This window comes from Lemur catta, chromosome 20 (genome assembly GCF_020740605.2).
Source record: "Lemur catta isolate mLemCat1 chromosome 20, mLemCat1.pri, whole genome shotgun sequence".
Classification (NCBI taxonomy): domain Eukaryota; kingdom Metazoa; phylum Chordata; class Mammalia; order Primates; family Lemuridae; genus Lemur; species Lemur catta.
In genome coordinates, this window is record NC_059147.1 from 13,509,921 (window position 1) to 13,528,340 (window position 18,420).

The 18,420-nt window shown below is 52.4% G+C and overlaps 1 protein-coding gene across 1 annotated transcript in view; it reads left to right on the forward strand.

Annotated features, from left to right (window-relative positions):
- The window catches only part of PKD1L2 (polycystin 1 like 2), a 78,229-nt gene that overhangs the window by 18,054 nt on the left and 41,755 nt on the right, over positions 1-18,420 (forward strand). Inside the window, exons 7-17 of the mRNA XM_045533284.1 lie at positions 717-1,121; positions 3,308-3,385; positions 6,167-6,216; positions 8,054-8,171; positions 9,851-10,058; positions 12,584-12,704; positions 13,418-13,559; positions 15,351-15,527; positions 15,914-16,059; positions 16,748-16,942; positions 18,273-18,404. Of these exons, the coding sequence (XP_045389240.1) occupies positions 717-1,121; positions 3,308-3,385; positions 6,167-6,216; positions 8,054-8,171; positions 9,851-10,058; positions 12,584-12,704; positions 13,418-13,559; positions 15,351-15,527; positions 15,914-16,059; positions 16,748-16,942; positions 18,273-18,404 (1,772 nt within the window). The remainder of the gene's footprint in view (positions 1-716; positions 1,122-3,307; positions 3,386-6,166; positions 6,217-8,053; positions 8,172-9,850; positions 10,059-12,583; positions 12,705-13,417; positions 13,560-15,350; positions 15,528-15,913; positions 16,060-16,747; positions 16,943-18,272; positions 18,405-18,420) is intronic.

Consider the following 18,420-nt stretch of genomic DNA (forward strand, 5'->3'; position numbering starts at 1 on the left):
TACAGAAGTCAGGGTTCCTGACCTCACGAGGCTTCCATTGTCATCCTCACCATCATTGTCACCACCACCATCATCATCATCACCATCTTCATCCAAACAAGAATCCTAGTTCTTAAATATACTAGCTTGGCTTCTACTAGAAAGAATCCTAATTTGTTGGTTTAAATCAGATTTTAAGAGTCAACTGCAATCTGTAGCATCCAGTTAGAACAGCCACATGCAAACTGCAAGGGAGCCCCCATCTTCCCGTGGATGGACCGAGTTCTCGTGTAGACATAGCTCCAGGCAGGCACCTGCTCTTGCCACAATGATGACTTGAGGCTCCCTATGGCGCGTAAAATCAGCCCACATCCTTAAGAGATGCTCCCTTCTCAGCCTTCCTCCCCCTAAGGATATCCCCAGCAACAAAATGTTCTAATTTACTTATTGTAAACATTTAAGATCTCATGTAACACATGTGTAGTATAAAGAAATTAGAACATGCAAATGAACAGAGAGGACCCAAAAAGAAAAAAATCACTCATTAACCCGATCCACAGGGGTAATTGCTGTTAATATGTAGGGCGGGGGCTACATCCTTACATATTTCTTTGTATCTATATCCATATCCGTGTCTATATGCGGAATCTGGCTTCAGAGACTGAGACTGAACTACCATAGTGTTATCAACTGCATGGTTGTCACTAACATTCTTACATTTTTCTTACCCTACGTAGGAACAGAGGTGACCTATGCTGTGCTTTTGGGGAACATGACCCTGGCTGAGTCCACCACCCAGCGGGGCACACTGCCATACAATGTGACACTGGACACAGAAACCCAGGAACTGATGGGCCCCGGGAGGCACCAGCTGGAGATCCGGGCCATCAGCAACAGCACCGCCTCCACGCCCTCCAGCAACATCACGGTCCACTTCGTGGAGCTGCTGTCAGGGCTGCAGGCCTCCTGGGCTTCAGACCATCTGGAGCTTGGACAGGACCTGTTGATCAATGTCTCGGTGGCTCAGGGCACCCCGGAGGAATTGACCTTTGAGGTGGCAGGACACAGTGCAACCTTCTCCCACAAGGAAGTGAGCTCCGGGGAGCCATTTGGGATTTACCACGTGGCCATTCCAGTTGAAGGTACCTGGGGTTGGTGGCTCCCCTTCCAGACCTCCCAGACCTCCCTCTTCTTCCCTTCCTGACTTGGTACCAGGTCCTGCCAGTCAGTTTTTCAGTGTGTCCTGGGCACAAACATGGCTCATGGCATCCTGCCTGGATCAAAAACTCAGGGAGAGACAGATATTATCTGCCTTCATGAGGCTTACAGCGGCAGGGGTTCTCAGCTTTGGCACTGCTGACATTTGGGGCTGAATAATTCCTCAGTACAGTTGGGGGCCGCTACTGCGGGAGTTTTAGCAGCATCTCTGGCATCTAGCAGCATCCACTAGATGCCTGTAGCACCAGTGGTCCAAACCATGACAACCAAAAATGTCGCTAGGCATTGTCACATGTCCCAGAGGGGCAAAATCACCCTGTTGAGAACCACTGGAAGACAGCAGGTGTATGAGGCTTCTTCCAGCATCTCTAGAGGAGAGAGTGGCTTGGGAAACAGCAGTCCATTCCCTGGTCGGGGAGAGGTAAAAACTGAAGAGTGGAAGAGAGGGGGATGGAAAAAGGAAGTGTCGCCATGATGCTGGCTGGGGGACAGACTGGCTGGCACCAGCCAGGGCTGCAGGCCACAGCACACATTTGTATTTAATCTGAAAGGAACAGAGAGTCCCTGAGGGCCGTGTGATGAGGTCGGCAGGCAGGAATGCGATGGGAATCGCAGAGTCTCCAGCCCACCTGGGACCTGCCCACAGCTGCCCGGGGATCTCAGAGGAGTGATGGACAGTGGGTGACAGCTCGGCAGGTGTGGGGTTACCATGCCCTAACAAAAGAGTTAGCAGAAAGGGCAACGGGTTTGGGAAGAAAACCATTGGAACGTTACCAGGTACCAAGGGTCCAGCTTGGAACAGGAAGAACCCAGATGTTGCCAAAACTAGAAAACACACACAGCACACAGGCGAGGATCCAAATGCAAATTCAGTTTTGTCTCCTATGTCAGTAACTCCTATGGAAGTTGCTCAGTAGGGAAATTTATGCCTTACTCATTGATAAAGTCTCTGAATGCCTCGTGACTTTTTTGCTCACTCTTAGATGATTAACAGACTTCTCTTCCCCCTAAAGCCAACAGATCTGGACTACTCTGGGGGTTCCGGGGGTGGGAGGAAGGACAGGGAACAGGATAGGACATGGGCGTGTGCACTTGGCAGCACTGGCCCGGTCCTGGCTGGCCTGGCACTTGGGGCCCAGCAGAGGTTTGAAGCTGGCTCTTTCTTATAGGAGCATCTCTGGATTTCTGAGGTCCCCTGCTGGGCCCCTGAGACCACAGCTTCTGGCATGGGGGCGATGTGTCCCCTCCAGCTGGCCACACCTGCCTGGAGCTTCTCCCGGGCCACCTCCCCTCTGTCTGCTGGACTCGCCTCGTTCTCCCTGCCCTCTTCAGCACCCTTCTCCCCAAGGGCCACATCTGGTCCATAGAAAATTCTCACCCATTCGTGGCCTCCAGCCAGCCGAATGAAGTTATTTCCCGGACGTGTAGCCCTCTACTCCCCTTCCCACTCCCCCATAGACTGTTCCTTCGAGGGCATGAGTAAGCGGTTCTCAAACCTCAAAGAGCACGGGTCAAGCTTCCTGGGAAGGGTCCCCTCTGAAGACCCTCTCCCCAGACTTGAGAGGAGAAGGTAGCACCCACCTCTCGTGGGGAAGGGGTGGGGACACACATGTTAGCAGGGGCTCTCCAGATGGATCTATAGACCCTTCTCATCCCTCTCTGCTCTCTCGACCCATCGTACAATCCTGCCATGTCTTTCCCTCTGCGGGACCCCAGTCTAACCTAATGAGCGTTCACGCATCCTTTGGGATCTAGCTCTAGCCCTGGCACCCTCCCATGTGCCATTTCTTTCTCTCCTGAGCATGAAGTGACCCCACTCCGTGCCCACAACGCCCACAGGCCAGTTCCTACCATGGTTTGCCACTTAACTGCCCTGCGTTTCCACTGGACAATAAAACCCTTGAGGACAGGAACCATGGCACTTCATCTCTGCGTCCCCGGAGCCTTGCACCAGGTGCCTGGCATACAGCAGGGGTTCATTAAATGCTCAGAGGGTGAAAGATAACTTGCTCTCTTGGGGGGCTGAAGAAGCACAAGCTGGGAGAGTCGTCTCAGTGCAAGTTAAACAACTACCGACAACGCCCGTAACTCTCTGCTCTCTGCGTTGCAGGCACCTTTCTGGTCACCGTGCTGGTGAGGAATGTCCTCTCCAACTTGAGTTTGGAAATCGGAAGCATCACTGTCACAGGCAAGGCGTTTCTGCAAGGGGGTATAAAACCAGTTACCAAGAGTCCAGGGCATTGTACTTGCTTGGGATCTAATGAGGGGCCCTTCAAAACAGGGCTCTCAGTACGTATCTCATTCTACAAATATTAAGAATTCTCTGAGCTGAGTGTGGTGGTTCATGCCTGGAATCCCAGCACCTTGGGAGGCCAAGCAAGTCAGGAGCATTGCTTGAGGCCAGGAGTCAGAGACTAGCCTGAGCAACATAGTAAGACCCTGTCTCTACAAAAAAAAATGTTAAAAATTAGCCAGGCATGGTGGCACATGCCTGTAGTCCTAGCTACTCGGGAGGCTGAGGCAGGAGGAATGCTAGGGCCCAGGAGTTCAAGGTTGCAGGGAGCTGTGATCATGCCATTGCACTCCAGCCTCAGCTGGGCAACAGAGTGAGACTAGACTCTGTTTCTAAAACAAAAACAAAACAAACAAATAAAAAAATGAATTCTCTGGTTACTCCAAAGAGACAGTGATATATACAGTACAACATTCAACCACTGATGATACAGAATTCTAAAACAGGAAAGTTAGTATTAGTTATGATGCTTTGGCTGCAAGTAACAGAAAGTCTAACCTAAGTGGTTAAATTCAGGATTTTCTTATCTCATATAATAAGAAGTTAGGAGGTAAATAGTTCTGGGGTTGGTTCAGTGGCTCAGTGATGTCAGCAAGGACCCAGGCTCAGTCTGTCTTTCTGCTCTGCCATCCTCAGAGCTTTGTCCTTGTCCTTAGGCTTACTTCTCTTGGAATCAAAGTGGCTGCTGCAGTTCCAGACATTGCATGCAAACCCAGCCTTATCCAGCAGCAGAAGAAGGGCCTTTCTCCTGTTTACTTCTTTTTATTAAAGGGAAAATCTTTCCCACTAGTTCCCTGCAATCTTCACCTTGGATACCCCTGGCCAGGGTGGGGTCAGGTGCCCGGCTATAAGTGACGCTGGGAATGCAGGTATCCAGTGTTTCCAGGCTCCATGGGAAGAGGTGGACTCTGGCTGCCGGGAGGGGGGATGGAATAACGGCTGCTGAGTAGCCACCAGAGTTAAAGCTCACCTCGAATGTGTTTGCCAGGACTCTCCGAGTAGCAAGGGACAGAAAAGCAGCTCAAACTAGCTTAAGTCAAAAGGAAATTTCATCAGCTGAGAAAATGGGAAGTCCAGGGGGTGCACCTGGTCTTCAGTCCAGCCGGATCCATCAACACTCAGTGTCTTCAGAATCTGCCTCTCTCCAGCTCTTGGTTTTCTGTTGGCTTCACTCTGATTCTCTCTTCCCAAGCAGTGCACGATGGCCCCAGGCTTGGATTCTTAAGCCCAGAGGAGAGAGAGCACCTCTTGGTGGCTATTTCCAAGCAGCAGTCCTGAGGCTAGCTCTTGCTGGCCCAAGCTCAGTTCATTTTCCCTCTGGGATCAGCTGCTGAGACCAGGGGGAAGTGGGTTCAGTTTGGGCAGGTCAGGAGCACGAGCCCATGCTGGAGCATGATATAGGGGCAGCGTCACCCAGACCAAGGGCTGAGAGTGGTGGAGGGATGGTTGCCCAGCGAAAATATCACCCACAGGTGCTGATACCCCAGGGAGGAGGCAGGGATGTCTAGACAGGGGTTGGGGGGTGGGGGACACAATCAGATGCCCATGTGACAGCCCTCCTGTTCCATGTGTTCCAAATTCCACAGGATTTGAGGCCCAGAAGGGTTAATGGACTTTGCAGAAGTCACTCAGCTAATTCACTGCAGGATCAGAGGCAGCAACTATTCCTCCTAATTTCTTCATTTGAGGTTGCCTGTCTGCCTTCTTAAGATTAAGAAAGGCCTCTTTGTCTGGCATCTCAGCCTTGCTTTGTATAATTTTGCAGCCCTTCGAAGGTATAGTTGTGTGAATGACAACTCGCTGGGAGAGAATTTTTTTTTAATTCTCAATTGTCCCAGCCCTTAATATATGCAAGTCACTGGGGCCTTGTGAATCATATGGGGTAACTCTAAGTTCCTATCTTAATCACCTTAATTAGACATTCACCATATTAACATCTCAATATCCTCAGAGACATCGACTGAGTGTGCCTTTTCCATTTCTTTACCTTGGCACACTAGCATTCTCTGTGCATATGTAGTTTACAATGCAGTATTCAACAGCGTAGCCCTCAGGCCTCCTGAAGCACTAAGATATTAATACGAGGATCGCCTTTGGTCTTTTTTATAGATGGGAAAACTAAGACTCGGAAAGAATAACCAACCTGTCCAGTGAACATAGTTGATATGGGGCCAATAAGAGGGTACAGCAACACACGGTGGTGCACCACCCCGGCTCCCACCCGCGTGCCGGAGCTGACTGTGTCCGTCTCTCCTCACCCTACACTCAGTAACGTCAGCTTGGGAGCTCGAGACCCTCTCCGGTGGGAACATCTACAGCACAGACACGAGCAAACACTGCAATTCAGGGCTCCTCTCTCCCACCCTCTCCACCGGTAGTTAAGCATTAGCAGCACACAGCTGCCTCTATCTGACTTTAACTCCCATGTTTTATCTGCATGGGCAGCTGCCTCCTTCTTAGCTGCTAATCACTATCTTTAGCGCAAAGGTGGACATGACGGTTTGGTTTTGACCCATTTCCCTACGACCTGAATGTTTGCTGTGTTCTCGCAGACCGTTTCCAAAGATCAGGGGATGCCCCTGGGGAATGTCAGCATGACCTTCTGACTCTGCCTCTTGACAACATTTTACAAGGTTTTCAGCCAAACCTTGATACCCATTTCCACTGTGTTCACAGCCCCTGCCAGTCTCCAAGAACCATCTGGAATGAATGCTGAAGAAAAGAATGTGAGTATTTAAAAGAAAAAAAAAATGTAACCTCACAAGGAAAAGATGTCCAAGCACTCTGTTTTAGTTTTGAGTTTTGGTTGGTTGGTACTAATAGTCTGAGCACTAGGAATCCCCAAGACTTCTTCCATTTGAAAAGAGACCCAAAAGGATTGAAATCAAACAAAGCATGTTCTCTAACCACAACAGAATTATGCATATCTAGGATATGTAGATATCTCTTAGGCATCTTGAAAATTAAACAGCACATTTCTAAAAATAAAACCAATAGGTCAAGAAGAAATCACAAGGGAAACTATAAACATTTTTAACTAAATGACAATGATAATAATATAACCTACGGAAATATGTGGAATGCAGCTAAAGCTGTGCTCAGAGGGAAATTTATAACTTTCTAATATAGCTTTATATTAGAAAACAGGCCCATGTTCTTAGTTTTTATAACAAGACTGGTCTTCAATTCCTTGCTGTTAACTTTGTTCATGCGTGCATTTATTCAATAACAAAGACTTATTCTGAATTTGCAACATTCAAGTTATGATATTAGGTGCTGGGAATACAATGGTGAATAAACAGGTGTGTCCCTGCCTTCATGAAGCTTACTGGGTGAGACTAACAAATTAGCATATAATTAGGAACTCTGATAAGCGTGTAACAAGAACCAATAGGGTGCAGTGACAGCCACTAACAGAGGGGGGTCTGGCTAATGTGGTCAGACAAGGCCTCTGAAGAGGTGACCGTTAAGTGGGTACAGGAAGCTAAGACACCCAGGATGGAAGCAGAGCGAGAGCTTTCTGGGTAGGTGGGATGAGAACTGGGGGAGGCTGGAAATGGCCTGAAGCCAGTGTGGCTGCAGCCTGGTGGGGCAAGGGGGCAGGAGAGAACAGAGAGATGGACAGAGGCCAGACCACACAGCCTTAGGAGCCCCGGCAAGGAGTTTGGATTCTATTCTCAGGCCACGGGAGGCCGTAGGGGGTTGAGTTCCACTTTGGCCTCGTGTTATTCCAGGCCAAGCCTTCTAGGCTTGAATAAGAGGCTCACAGCCTGAGCTGTTTAACAGGTGCCACCAAAATTTACTCCAGAACACACCATGCACCCTGCTATCCCCTCTTCCTAGAAGCCATGTGCTCTCTACTGCTGCCCAGCTAACCCTTCCTCCTCTCCCCTGGGAGCCCGTCCTCTGGGGCAGCTCCCCCGACCCCTGCCAGCTGGTTTATAAAGGTAGCGACCCTGCGCCTTTGCTCTGTGCCAGACACAGTGTTAGCAGCTTGGAGCACAGCAACTGCAGGGGCAGCTGCTATCAAACCCTCAGAGGAACAGAAGCCCAGCCTGAGAAACTGGCCGAAGGTCACAGGGCTAACGATACCATCTGACATCTGGCTGGACTCAGCGCCTACATTCTGAACCTACTGCCTCCCCCTTCTGCGTTCTCATGGTCCCCTGGGCCCCTCTTCTGCCACAGTCACCACTCTGGCTTCATGGCCGGTCGGCCCACCCTCCCCACGTTCCGCGCAGGCGAGGGCAGGGGCTGAGTCTCTGCTCCTGCATCTCCAGCCTCAAGCACAGGGCCCCGCCCGGAGTGGCCTCTGCTGACACCGTCGAATGCACGGTGGACCCTGAGCCCACACTTAGAACAAAGTCACTTACCCAGTGATCCTGAGAATGCAGTGGACGCCCCACGAGGGGAAGCCGGGTGGTCTGGGCAGGGTCTGTCTCCATTCCATGCCTTTCTCTGTGGCCACTAGTGGTGCAAATTGCTCTGGGGTGCAGGGCGCCCCGCAGTGAGGCTGAGCTAACCGTAGTGAGGTGTCTCACCAGCCGGCTGCTTTTTCCGCAGAACGATAAAAGCAATGTGGAGGTGTACATTAAACCTGGTCCCTACACGGATCCTTTCACGACAGTGACGCTGGGCTGGCGGGACAAGGACGAGGATTTGCGCTTCCAGTGGTCGTGTGGTAGGTGGTCTTGCAGCTCTCACTCAGAAGTGATGAATAGTCGCAGGTTCTAAACATTAGGAAGAAAAAAAAAAGTAATGAATAGTGGTCAGATCTTGCTGTTCTTTTTCTTACCCTTCACGCTGGCACTTACGCCTGACACTTTGTGTAACTTGCACGTGGCAGAGGTTGCAAATTGCATGGGAATGGGGCGTGGGGAGAGCAGCGGCAGACCAGGGTACGGCTTCCCCTGGACGCGGCAACAAGGGAACGTAGAGAATTTAAAAGCAGTAATGAAATAGCACTTATAAATAGCCCTGTAATGAACATCCTTAGAGTGCAATCTTTGTTTACATCTGGGGTTACTTTCAGAAATAAATTCCTACACGTGGCATAACTGGGTCAAAAGTCATGCAAAATGTTAAGGCTTTGGAGGTCAGTTGCTACATGGACATGACATCCTTCTGAATGTCAGTTCTCACTCTTTGAATACAGAGATACAGCTGGAGAGTTGAGGTGATGGCTGATGAGCCTGGCCCCTGGACATATCTGGGAGTGACCACTGCATTGGAGGTGGCGGGGAGGGAGGGATTGATGGGGAAACATCAATCAACAGAGACGAAGGGCAGAGAATAAAGGAATTTAGGGAGCAGCTAACGTAAAGAAGGAGATGACACAGCAACCTTCCAGGTCCCCATAGTAGCCCCTAGGGACACAGAGCTGTGACAGTTTCGTCCACATGGAGTGGCAATTGCACCAGGAATAAGAAGCTGCTCTGGACAGTCTCGCAGGGCTGTAGCTCCTCCTGCCACGTGCCTGCCTGGTCACCAGTGCAGGTCACTGACGCACGGCAAGCCCGGCACACCCTGCAGGTTTGCACAGCGTCTGGGTGAAGCAAGGGTCATTTTCCCAGAAGCATCCTTCTGCAACACTGTTCCTGCACCTGCATGAAAGTGACTTTAAAAAAAAAAAAAATCCCAGCCTGAGCAAAAGCGAGACCCCGTCTCTACTGAAAATAGAAAGAAATTAACCAGACAACTAAAAATATATACAGAAAAAATTAGTCGGGCATGGTGGCGCATGCCTGTAGTCCCAGCTACTCGGGAGGCTGAGGCAGGAGGATTGCTTGAGCCCAGGAGTTTGAGGTTGCTGTGAACTAGGCTGACGCCACGGCACTGTAGCCAGGGCAACAGAGTGAAACTCTGTCTAAAAATAAAAAATAAATAAAAAGAAATAAAAAATCAAAATCTCTATTTGGAGGCCGGGTGCAGTGGCTCACGCCTGTTAATCCTAGCACTCTGGGAGGCCGAGGCGGGTGGATTGTTTGAGCTCAGGAGTTCGAGACCAGCCTGAGCAAGAGCAAGACCCTGTCTCTACTAAAAATAGAAAGAAATTATCTGGACAACTAAAAATATATATATAAAAAAAATTAGTCGGGCATGGTGACGCATGCCTGTAGTCCCAGCTACTTGGGAGGCTGAGGCAGGAGGATTGCTTGAGCCCAGGAGTGTGAGGTTGCTGTGAGCTAGGCTGACGCCTCGGCACTCTAGCCCGGGCAACAGAGTGAGACTCTGTCTCAAAAAAAAAAAAAAAATCTCTATTTGGAGCCAATGTTGTTATTCATGACCCCTTTCTTTTAAAAGCCCCAAACCAGAAGGCGGGTTCCTGGGTGGATAACAGCGTCCGCCCGTCTCTTGCAGGGCGTTGCTGGGCTCAGTGGAGCGACTGCGTTGAGAGGCGGCTGCTCCACACGGACCAGAGGGAGTTGGTGCTGCCGCCGCCCTGCCTGCCGCCACCCAACTCTGCTGTCACCCTGCGCCTGGCTATCCTCAGAGGCCCGGAGCTGGAGAATAAGGCGGAACGATGCCTCTACGTGTCTGCTCCTCTGGAACTCAGGCCTCGAATCAGGTGGGGCCTGTGGGCACATCCCTCCAGGGCTGTCATTCATTCATTCAGCCAACTTGTCCTGAGAGCCAACTTGTCCTGAGAGCCAACTGCTGCCGGTGCTGACTTAGGGGCAGGGCTTCCAGAGTGGGCAGACATGGCCCCGTCTCTGTTCCCATGGGGGTTACCAGCTGGTGATCAGCGACTTCTATGACAACCTCCTCGACTGGGAGATCAGAGAGCATGTCCCTCAGCAACATGTCAAGGGGGAGGAGGAATGAAGGTGGGCAGGGAAGGGCGGCTAGAGAGGGAGCAGAGTGGGCAAACAGGAAGTGAAAGAGGCCGGTGTCCTGAGTACGGAGAAAAGAGGGACAAGAAGCAGCTGGTGGAGCAGGCAAGGCTGGGCTCAGGCAGGGCCTGCCAAGATTTTGGTCTTGTCGCTGACAGCTCTGTAGAGAGAGCCATCCAAGGGTTCTAAGCAGGTGGGGGACATGATCGCATGTTGTTTTAAAATGCTCTGGTGGCCGAGTGGAGAGTGGGCCAAAGGATTGCAAGAGAGGACTCAGGGAGGTGGCTCAGGCCCCTGCAGGAGCCGAGGTGGAAGGTCAAGGTGGCTCGGCCTTTCAGCCCATCCCTGCAGGAAGCAGGCGGCTCCCTCAGACCAGGAACAGACGAGAGCTGGATGCAGGGTCTGTTTACAGGTGTGGGCAGGGATAAGGGAAGGAATCAGGGGTGACGATGCAGGATGACAACAGGGGGAAGCCATTATTGCTCCCAGGACTGCAGGGGTGAGAGCAGGGACAGTGTTACTGGGGCCCCTGGGAGCTGTTGCTGCAGGAGAGGGACCTCCCAACGGGACAGGTGACCTTGGGGGAGGAGCACAGCCTCTCCCAGCTGTGGCCTGTCAGGGAGGGAGCAGGGAGAGTGAATAAACACCCTGACCGCTCAGCTCACACCCTCCCAGCCTCTATAAGTGCACCCGACCGGAAGCAGAGGGTGTGGAGCTGGGGGAGTGGTCTGCAGAGCACAGTCTCCAGGGCACAGAGCACAGGGTTGGTGGAGAAGGGAAAGGGGGGCAAATGGAGAACATTCCACACACGTCAACTAGGACAGATAGGAGGACAGAAGTAGGAAGATTCAAGAGCCATCCTGGGGGATGTACTGGACACACAGCAGATGCCAAAGTGACCTCTCCTTGGCTCAAGGGAGGGGTGGGACATTAGAGAAGGCCCAGGGTTTGGATCCAGACATGGTGGTCCATGTTCTATCCACCCACTTGGGGCGAATCACAGAAGCTCTCTGAGCCTGGGTTGCCCGTTTGTGGGATGGGGTTTCTGATACGTCACCCACAGAGTTGTAAGCATTGGACAAGCTAAGAAAGACGGAAGTCATTCATACAGGGCACACATGCCATGAAACCATAGCACTAGTTTACTATTATTAGAACTAAAAATAATCACAGAAATTCTCTGGTCTTATTCTCACTTTGCAGGTGGGGAAACTGAGGCTCAGGGAGTTTAAGTGACTTGCACAAGGTGACCTTTCATAAGTGGCAGGGACAGGATTTGAACCCAGTGTCCTGTCTCAGCCTCATGCACTTTCCACATTCTCACCCTGGCAGTGAACGAAACGGGAAGTTGGTCAGACTGTGAATCACTCCATCTTCATGACCAAGGCTATGTTCCGGTGTTGGCTGGGGCAGGGGTGGCTTTTATTCCACCTTTCATTTGAAAAAAGGCCATTTCCCATTCTCTCAAAAGACTTGAAAAGAACCAGGCAAAAAACCAAGCGAGTGCTCAAGACATCTGTCTTTGCGCATTTTGTGTTGCCTGAAAGGCATATCTGAGGCTCAGTAACTTATGAAGAAAAAATGGCCGGGTGTGGTGGCTCATGCCTATAATCCCAGCACTTTGGGAGGCCAAGGCAGGAGGACTGCTTGAGGCTAGGAGTTACAGACCAGCAAGGACAACATAGCAAGATCCCATCTCTACAAAATAAAAAAGCATTAGCCATGCATGGTGGCGTGCACCTGTAGTCCCAGCTACTCAGGAGGCTGAGGCAGGAGGATCGCTTGAGCCCAGGAGTTTGAGTGAGTTGCAGTGAGCTATGATGACACCACTGCACTCCAGCCTGGGCGACAGAGCAAGAGTCCGCCTCACGGTTCAGGAGGCTGGAAAGTTCAAGCTTGGGCACCTGCATCTGGTGAGGGCCCCAGGCTGCTTCCTCTCCTGGCAGAAGACAAAGGGCAGCCGCATGTGCAGAGATCACATGGCGGGAGAGGAGGAAAGAGAGAGAGGAGGGAGGCGCCAGGCTCTTTTTAACAACCAGCTCTCAAGGGAACTAATAGAACAAGAACTCACTCCCCGCTCCACACACAATGGGGATTAATCTATTCGTGAGGGATCTGCCCCCATGACCCAAACACCTCCCATCAGGCCCCACCTCCAACACAAGGGATCAAATTTCAGCGTGAGGTTGGAAGGGGACAAACATCCAAACCACAGTGACGCCCAAAGGCGCTTCCTTGCATTGTCCTCTGTGCCTTTCAGCTGCGAGAAGAACTGCGGGCCAGTGAATGCCCGTGAAGACGTTCTGCTCAGGGTCTCCATGGGAGATGACTCCCCGGGGGCCACGTTCAGCTGGTATTTAGACAGCACCCCGACAGAGAAGGTAAGGACGTGGACAACACTCAAACACGGGAGATCTCCCCCCACACTGCTTGCCCAGACCCGACTCACAAGCCCTGTGCTGAGCCAGGGGTGGGCCGACCCCACTCAGAGCCCGTGGAGGGGCCGTCGGGGGTGGACTGCAGCTGTAGAGGAGAGTCAGGGACTTGTCAGCAGGGAGGATGGACACAAGGGAGCAAAAACTTGGGAGAAACCCTGCAGCAAATGCCACCGCTGCCCCAGCCAAGTCCCCTTTCCAGGCTGACGCACCTGTCCCAGCAGCCGAGGAGCAGCTGTTGGCCAACAAAGGATGGAGCCCACCCATTCCCTGTCCCCGAGGAAGGCAATTTCCGTGGTGCAGCTTATGCTCAGAGCTTCCTGGCAGCCAGGCTGATGCCCCCTGGAACCACTTCTCTGCCTCCCTTCCTTCCGCCCTGTTCCCTCCCAGGGGTTTCCCTGGCCGCCCTCCTCCCATAAATGACCTGCACACAGGTCCCCATCCCCGGCTGTGCTCCTGGGGAACTGGCCTCAGACAAACACCCCGACGAGGCTGGAGACTGGGCATTCCAGGCCGGCCTCCCGGGAGGCAGCAGGTGCCTGCCCTCTACTCACCGTAGATAAACCTGAAAGGCCCCCCAGCAGTCAGAAGCCACTGTCCTCCTGAGGTCCAGTGGCCGGACGGCAGCCTCAGGGGCCCTGGGCGCTGCTGTCTTTCAGGCCGAGCCCCTTCCGGAGGCCTGCGGGCTCAGCGGATTCTGGCCCCGCTCTCTAACCCGGCTGCAGAGCAACACCTCCGCCCTGCGCCTGCGCAGCTCCCTCCTGCGGCCCTGGGGCGAGGTCGTCAGGATCAGAGCCACAGGTGTGCGGCCTCCCTCTCCCCGCCTGCCAGGGACCCGAGATGCACAGAAGCACCGAAATCCGGGGCTCTGGTCTCACGCGCCGCCCTGGCACAGGCTCTGGCGTGAATCCCGCCACGAGGGACACGTCGGGTAAAGGATGCAACCTCTCTGTGCCTCAGTTTCCTTACGCGAGGACTGGGGATAATCAAAACCCCCCTCCTCGGAATCGTTAGCACTCAGGATGAGTGAGAGGACATCCGTGGCACAAGCAGGTCGTTCTGGGCTTGTGCGGCCTGCGTGTCCTGCCAGGGTAATTCAGAGCTTGTCATTGAAAACGAGCCCAGGGTGGGAGATGTCGATTCTCATAAAGAGAAATAATAGGCGGGAGGGGTATTCTTTTTAGGAAAGATTCCTTTTTTTTTTTTTTGAGACAGAGTCTCACTCTGTTGCCTGGGCTAGAGTAAGTGCAACAGCAACCTCAAACTCCTGGGCTCAAGCGATACTACTGTCTCAGCCTCTCAAGTAGCTGGGACTACAGGCACGTGCCACCATGCCCGGCTAATTTTTTCTATATATATATTTTTAGCTGTCCATATAATTTCTTTCTATTTTTAGTAGAGACGGGGTCTTGCTCTTGCTCAGGCTGGTCTCGAACTCCTGACCTCGAGTGATCCTCCTGCCTCGGCCTCCCAGAGTGCTAGGATTACAGGCGTGAGCCACCATGACTGGCCGGAAGGATTCCTTTGGCACTATATTTCCTGAAGTGGCCCATAGGCACCCCAAACCTTCTGAACTGAGTCTAGGCCAAGGAATTCTTTTTAATGGATTAAAATTCTCTTTATGCCCAGCTCTTCCAGGCATACGCTCTTTTTGAAAAACCAGGTGACTGCACCAGGTGATGTGTGATGTTGCCGCAGGTCAGCTGCGGGGGCCTGGGAAGAGCGTGGGCTTTGGGGTGGGATCAGCCTGCTTCCGGAACCCGGCTCTTGTCCTTCCTGGCTCAGTGATCTTGAAACATGTTAGTTTTTCCCAAAATGCTTCCTTTTCACAAACTCTCTGAAAGGAAGCTGTTGTTATTAGCCCCATTTTACAGATGAGGAACTGACTCTCAAAAACACCTGTCTGGTCAGGTGTGGTGGCTCACGTTGGTAATCCCAGCGCTGTGGGTGGCTGCGGCAGGAAAATTGCTTGAGGCCAGGAGTTTGAGACCAGCCTTGGCAACAAAGTGAGACCCAATCTTTATAAAAAAAATAGAAAAATTAGCTGAATGTAGTGGCACGAGCCTGTAGTCCCAGCTACTTGGGAGACTGAGGCAGGAGGATCACTTGAGCCTAGCAGATTGAGGTTGCAGTGAGCTGTGATCGTGCCACTGCATTCCAGCCTGAGTGACTGAGTGACCCTGTCTTAAAAAGAAAAAAAATTATCCTATAAAGATACAGAACTATTATGCACCCATAATAATTAAAAATAAAAAACTTTTAAAAATTAAAAAGCGACCCGACCAACCAAGTCTACGGTCACTTGGTTAATAAATGGCAGAACTGAATTTCAAGCTCAGCTCTGTCTGATTCTCTTCCACTATCTCCGCCCAGTTTCTCAAAGCGAGACCCTGGGGTGCCCGGCCTCAGGGAGAGCTGTCAGACATGTACAGTTCTGGGCCTGCCCCAGAATCTCCAGAGAGGTCTGAGGCTCCAGTTCTGGAGAGGGGCCCAGGAATCTGCATGTTTAACAAGCTCCTTGGGTGATCCTGAAGTGTGGTCGAGTTTGTAGAACCTACACAGGCCCCTAAGCGCGATCTGTCTTCATCCCAGCACTGACGAGTCACGCCTACGGGGAGGACACCTATGTGATCAGCACCCTGCCTCCCCCCGAGGTGCCCACCTGCGCCATTGCCCCGGAGGAGGGCACTGTTCTGACCAGCTTCTCCATCGTCTGCACCGCCTCCAGGGCCCTGGGCGCCCTGCAGTACTGCTTCTGCCTGGAGTCAGGTACCACCTGAGAACTCCACTCTCCCCTCAGCTCCTGGGCTCATCCCCTCCAAGAACAGGGGGGCCCATCTCGCTCTGGGAGCTGCAAAGAATGTTCTCGATGTTCGAGAGAGGTTGGCAGGAAAAATGGGGGATTTTTTTCAGCAATTTTTCATGGGCGTTAGTAAAATTCTCGCAAAGTTACAGTGACCTGCGTTTAGTTAGAGAAGACAGTAAACCAGTGTATATGGCTGTCTACTCTCTGAAAGCATGGAATCACCAAGTGCCTGTCTTGCCTTCAAGAGCAGTGGCTTTTGTGTCCCGGTGACCAGGCTCTGCCTGAGTGGGTTGCAGTGTCCCTGTGGCCTGGAGATGCCCCCCTAGCCAGTCAATTTTTATTTTGCCAGGTTCCTGCCTACACTGTGGCCCTGAACCTGTCCTCCCATCAGTTTATCTGCCACTTGGAAAAGAAAACAATGACTTTGTGCAGACAGTGGTCATTTCTGTCACCAATCACGCGGGGGACAGACAGCAGACCCATGCAGCAGTTAAGGTAGGTGGTGGCGGTGCCCGTTGTTTGTTTACTGAAAAAATTTCCTGAGCCATCTGAACCTCCCCAAAAGGGTGGCCTGGTGACAGGCAGCCAAAGGCATAGCCAGGTGAATCATTGATTCATTCATTCCTTCAACAAATATTGACAGAGCTTCTACTATGTGTCACGTCCTGGGAATACAGCCATGGACACGGCCGGAGTCGTCTCTACCTGTGCAGATCTTATGACTTCGTGGCCAGGATAGGGATAAGGTCTTGGGAGCCAGGGGCAGGGATGGCACAGAAGGATCCTGGCATGAGTCAGGCTAGTGTCTCCAGAGAGCTCAGAGGAAGGAGGACCAAGAGCAGCCCTCAGGGACACAAAGCAGAGCCTGGATAAAGTCCCGAGAAGATTTCAAGGGTCAGAAACCGGGTGGAGGAGAAGGGATCGAGAACAAGATGAGGAGGGCAGTGAGCAGTGAAACAATGACTTGCCTGAGGCGTGAGTTGACCGAGGCTTGGTTTTGGTGGCCATCAGCTGCCTGGGAGAAGCGGGTCCAGCTGCCCTCCAGCCTCAGGAAGTGCCCGAGAGCCCCCGTGCCAGGCCTACGGCATCCAGGCCTGCTCTGGTTCCCCACGTGAAGACCCGTGACTTCAGGCCCCAGGTTCTTGAACGGGGACCACAGAGCACATTCCTGGTTTTCCGACAGGTGAGACTCGGAGACACACGTGTTGTGGATGGGGCATTCCAGGCTGCCGTGTCAGAGAAAATCGCCACCACTCTGCAAGGCGAGCATGGCACCGAGCGGCTCCTCCAGCTGGCCAAGTCTGTGTCCTCCATGCTGAACGCGGAGCGCCAGGGCCAGGGCTCGGGGCCCCAGCTGAGAACGGACGTGAGACGGAAGGTGCAGCGGGTTCCTCACACCCATTTGCTGGGGCCCCAGGGTCTGTATGCAGCCGTTCGGGCTTGGGGGTGGGGTTCAGGGATCAGAGGAGAAGCCTGTGGTGCCTCCCAAGTGGTTGACATCCCCCCTTCTCAGTCCCTGTGAGTGACACAAAGTGAAGAAAATGGCTTTTCCGTTGATAACCTGCTTTCTTGGCTGGCCTTCGTGGAGTCACAGACTTCTGGGGCTGGAAGGAAGTCAGAGAGCATCCTCCATATTCAGTGTTAAATATCCCTTCGTATCAAAGACAACAAATCCAAGGCCTGGAGGAGAAGAGTGACTTGGCTCCGGTCATATGGGTAATGGTTTTGGGTTGGCCCTTAGATGTTGTCCCAGCTTTGTCACTTACCACCATCTGCATTGTCCTGGGCCAAGGACTGAACCTCTCTAAGCCTCAGTTTCCCTATCTGGAAAAGAGGGATAACAATACTATTTTCTTCATAAAGTGGTGGTGACAGTTAAGTAAGAATTACAATCACTGCAGCTAAAGGTTGAACTATGAAAAGTGGGCAACATGCAACCAGTTTTAACCCACAAGATGGCCATTTTGTATGTTACAACCTAATGGTATGAAATTATCGCAGAACATACAATTACCTCCACTCTCGCCACATGCCATGTGAATAAGCACGTGTGTGCACACACACGCATGTACACACAGAGACACCCCTGCTGGGCATGTAGAAGAGAAAAAAGACTTCTGGTCCCTGAAGGGTTTGCAGGACGGTACTCTAGCACGGTGCTGGACACGAGGTGAGTACTCAATATCAGAAGCAGCGGTTGTCATGGTTACTGCTTACAGAGAGTAACATTTATTGAGCACGTTCCATGAGCTGCCAGACCCTGAATTAGGGCTTCATGGATGTGTAATCCCCCTATGACGTAAAAGGTGAGGTCCCCGTCTATGTTATGGATGAGGAAACGGCGGGTAAGGGACTGTAGTGGCTCGCCTGGGGCCATGTCTGACGCTTAGGGTTTCCCTCACCCGGCCACAGCCCCTCACTCATGCTTTGTGGCCCCAGCGACAGGAAGGCCTGGCCTAGGGCTCCTAAGTGATTCTGCCAAGGTGCAGAGGTAACACACTCATAGGTTTGGGGATCAGAATGGGGACATCTTTGGAAGGCCGTTGTCCTGCCTACCACACCACCCACGTGGCAAACCGAGGTCTGCAGGGCTTCAGAAAACCCCGGATGAGCCTGGTCGCTCCTCTGACCCCATGTCTTTCTGAAACGGCTCCATGGAGCCACTGGGGTTACACTTCCTCTCCCCGCCTTTCTCGCCCTGTGCCAAGGTCAGAGAGCATGTGCTGGGGTCACTGTCTGCGGTCATGGCCAGCCTGGAGGACATGCAGCGGGTGCAGGGACTGGCCGAGGCGCTGAGAGAGGTGACCCGACACAGTGAGGAGCTCACCCCCTTGGCCCAGGTGCGTAGTCCCCACC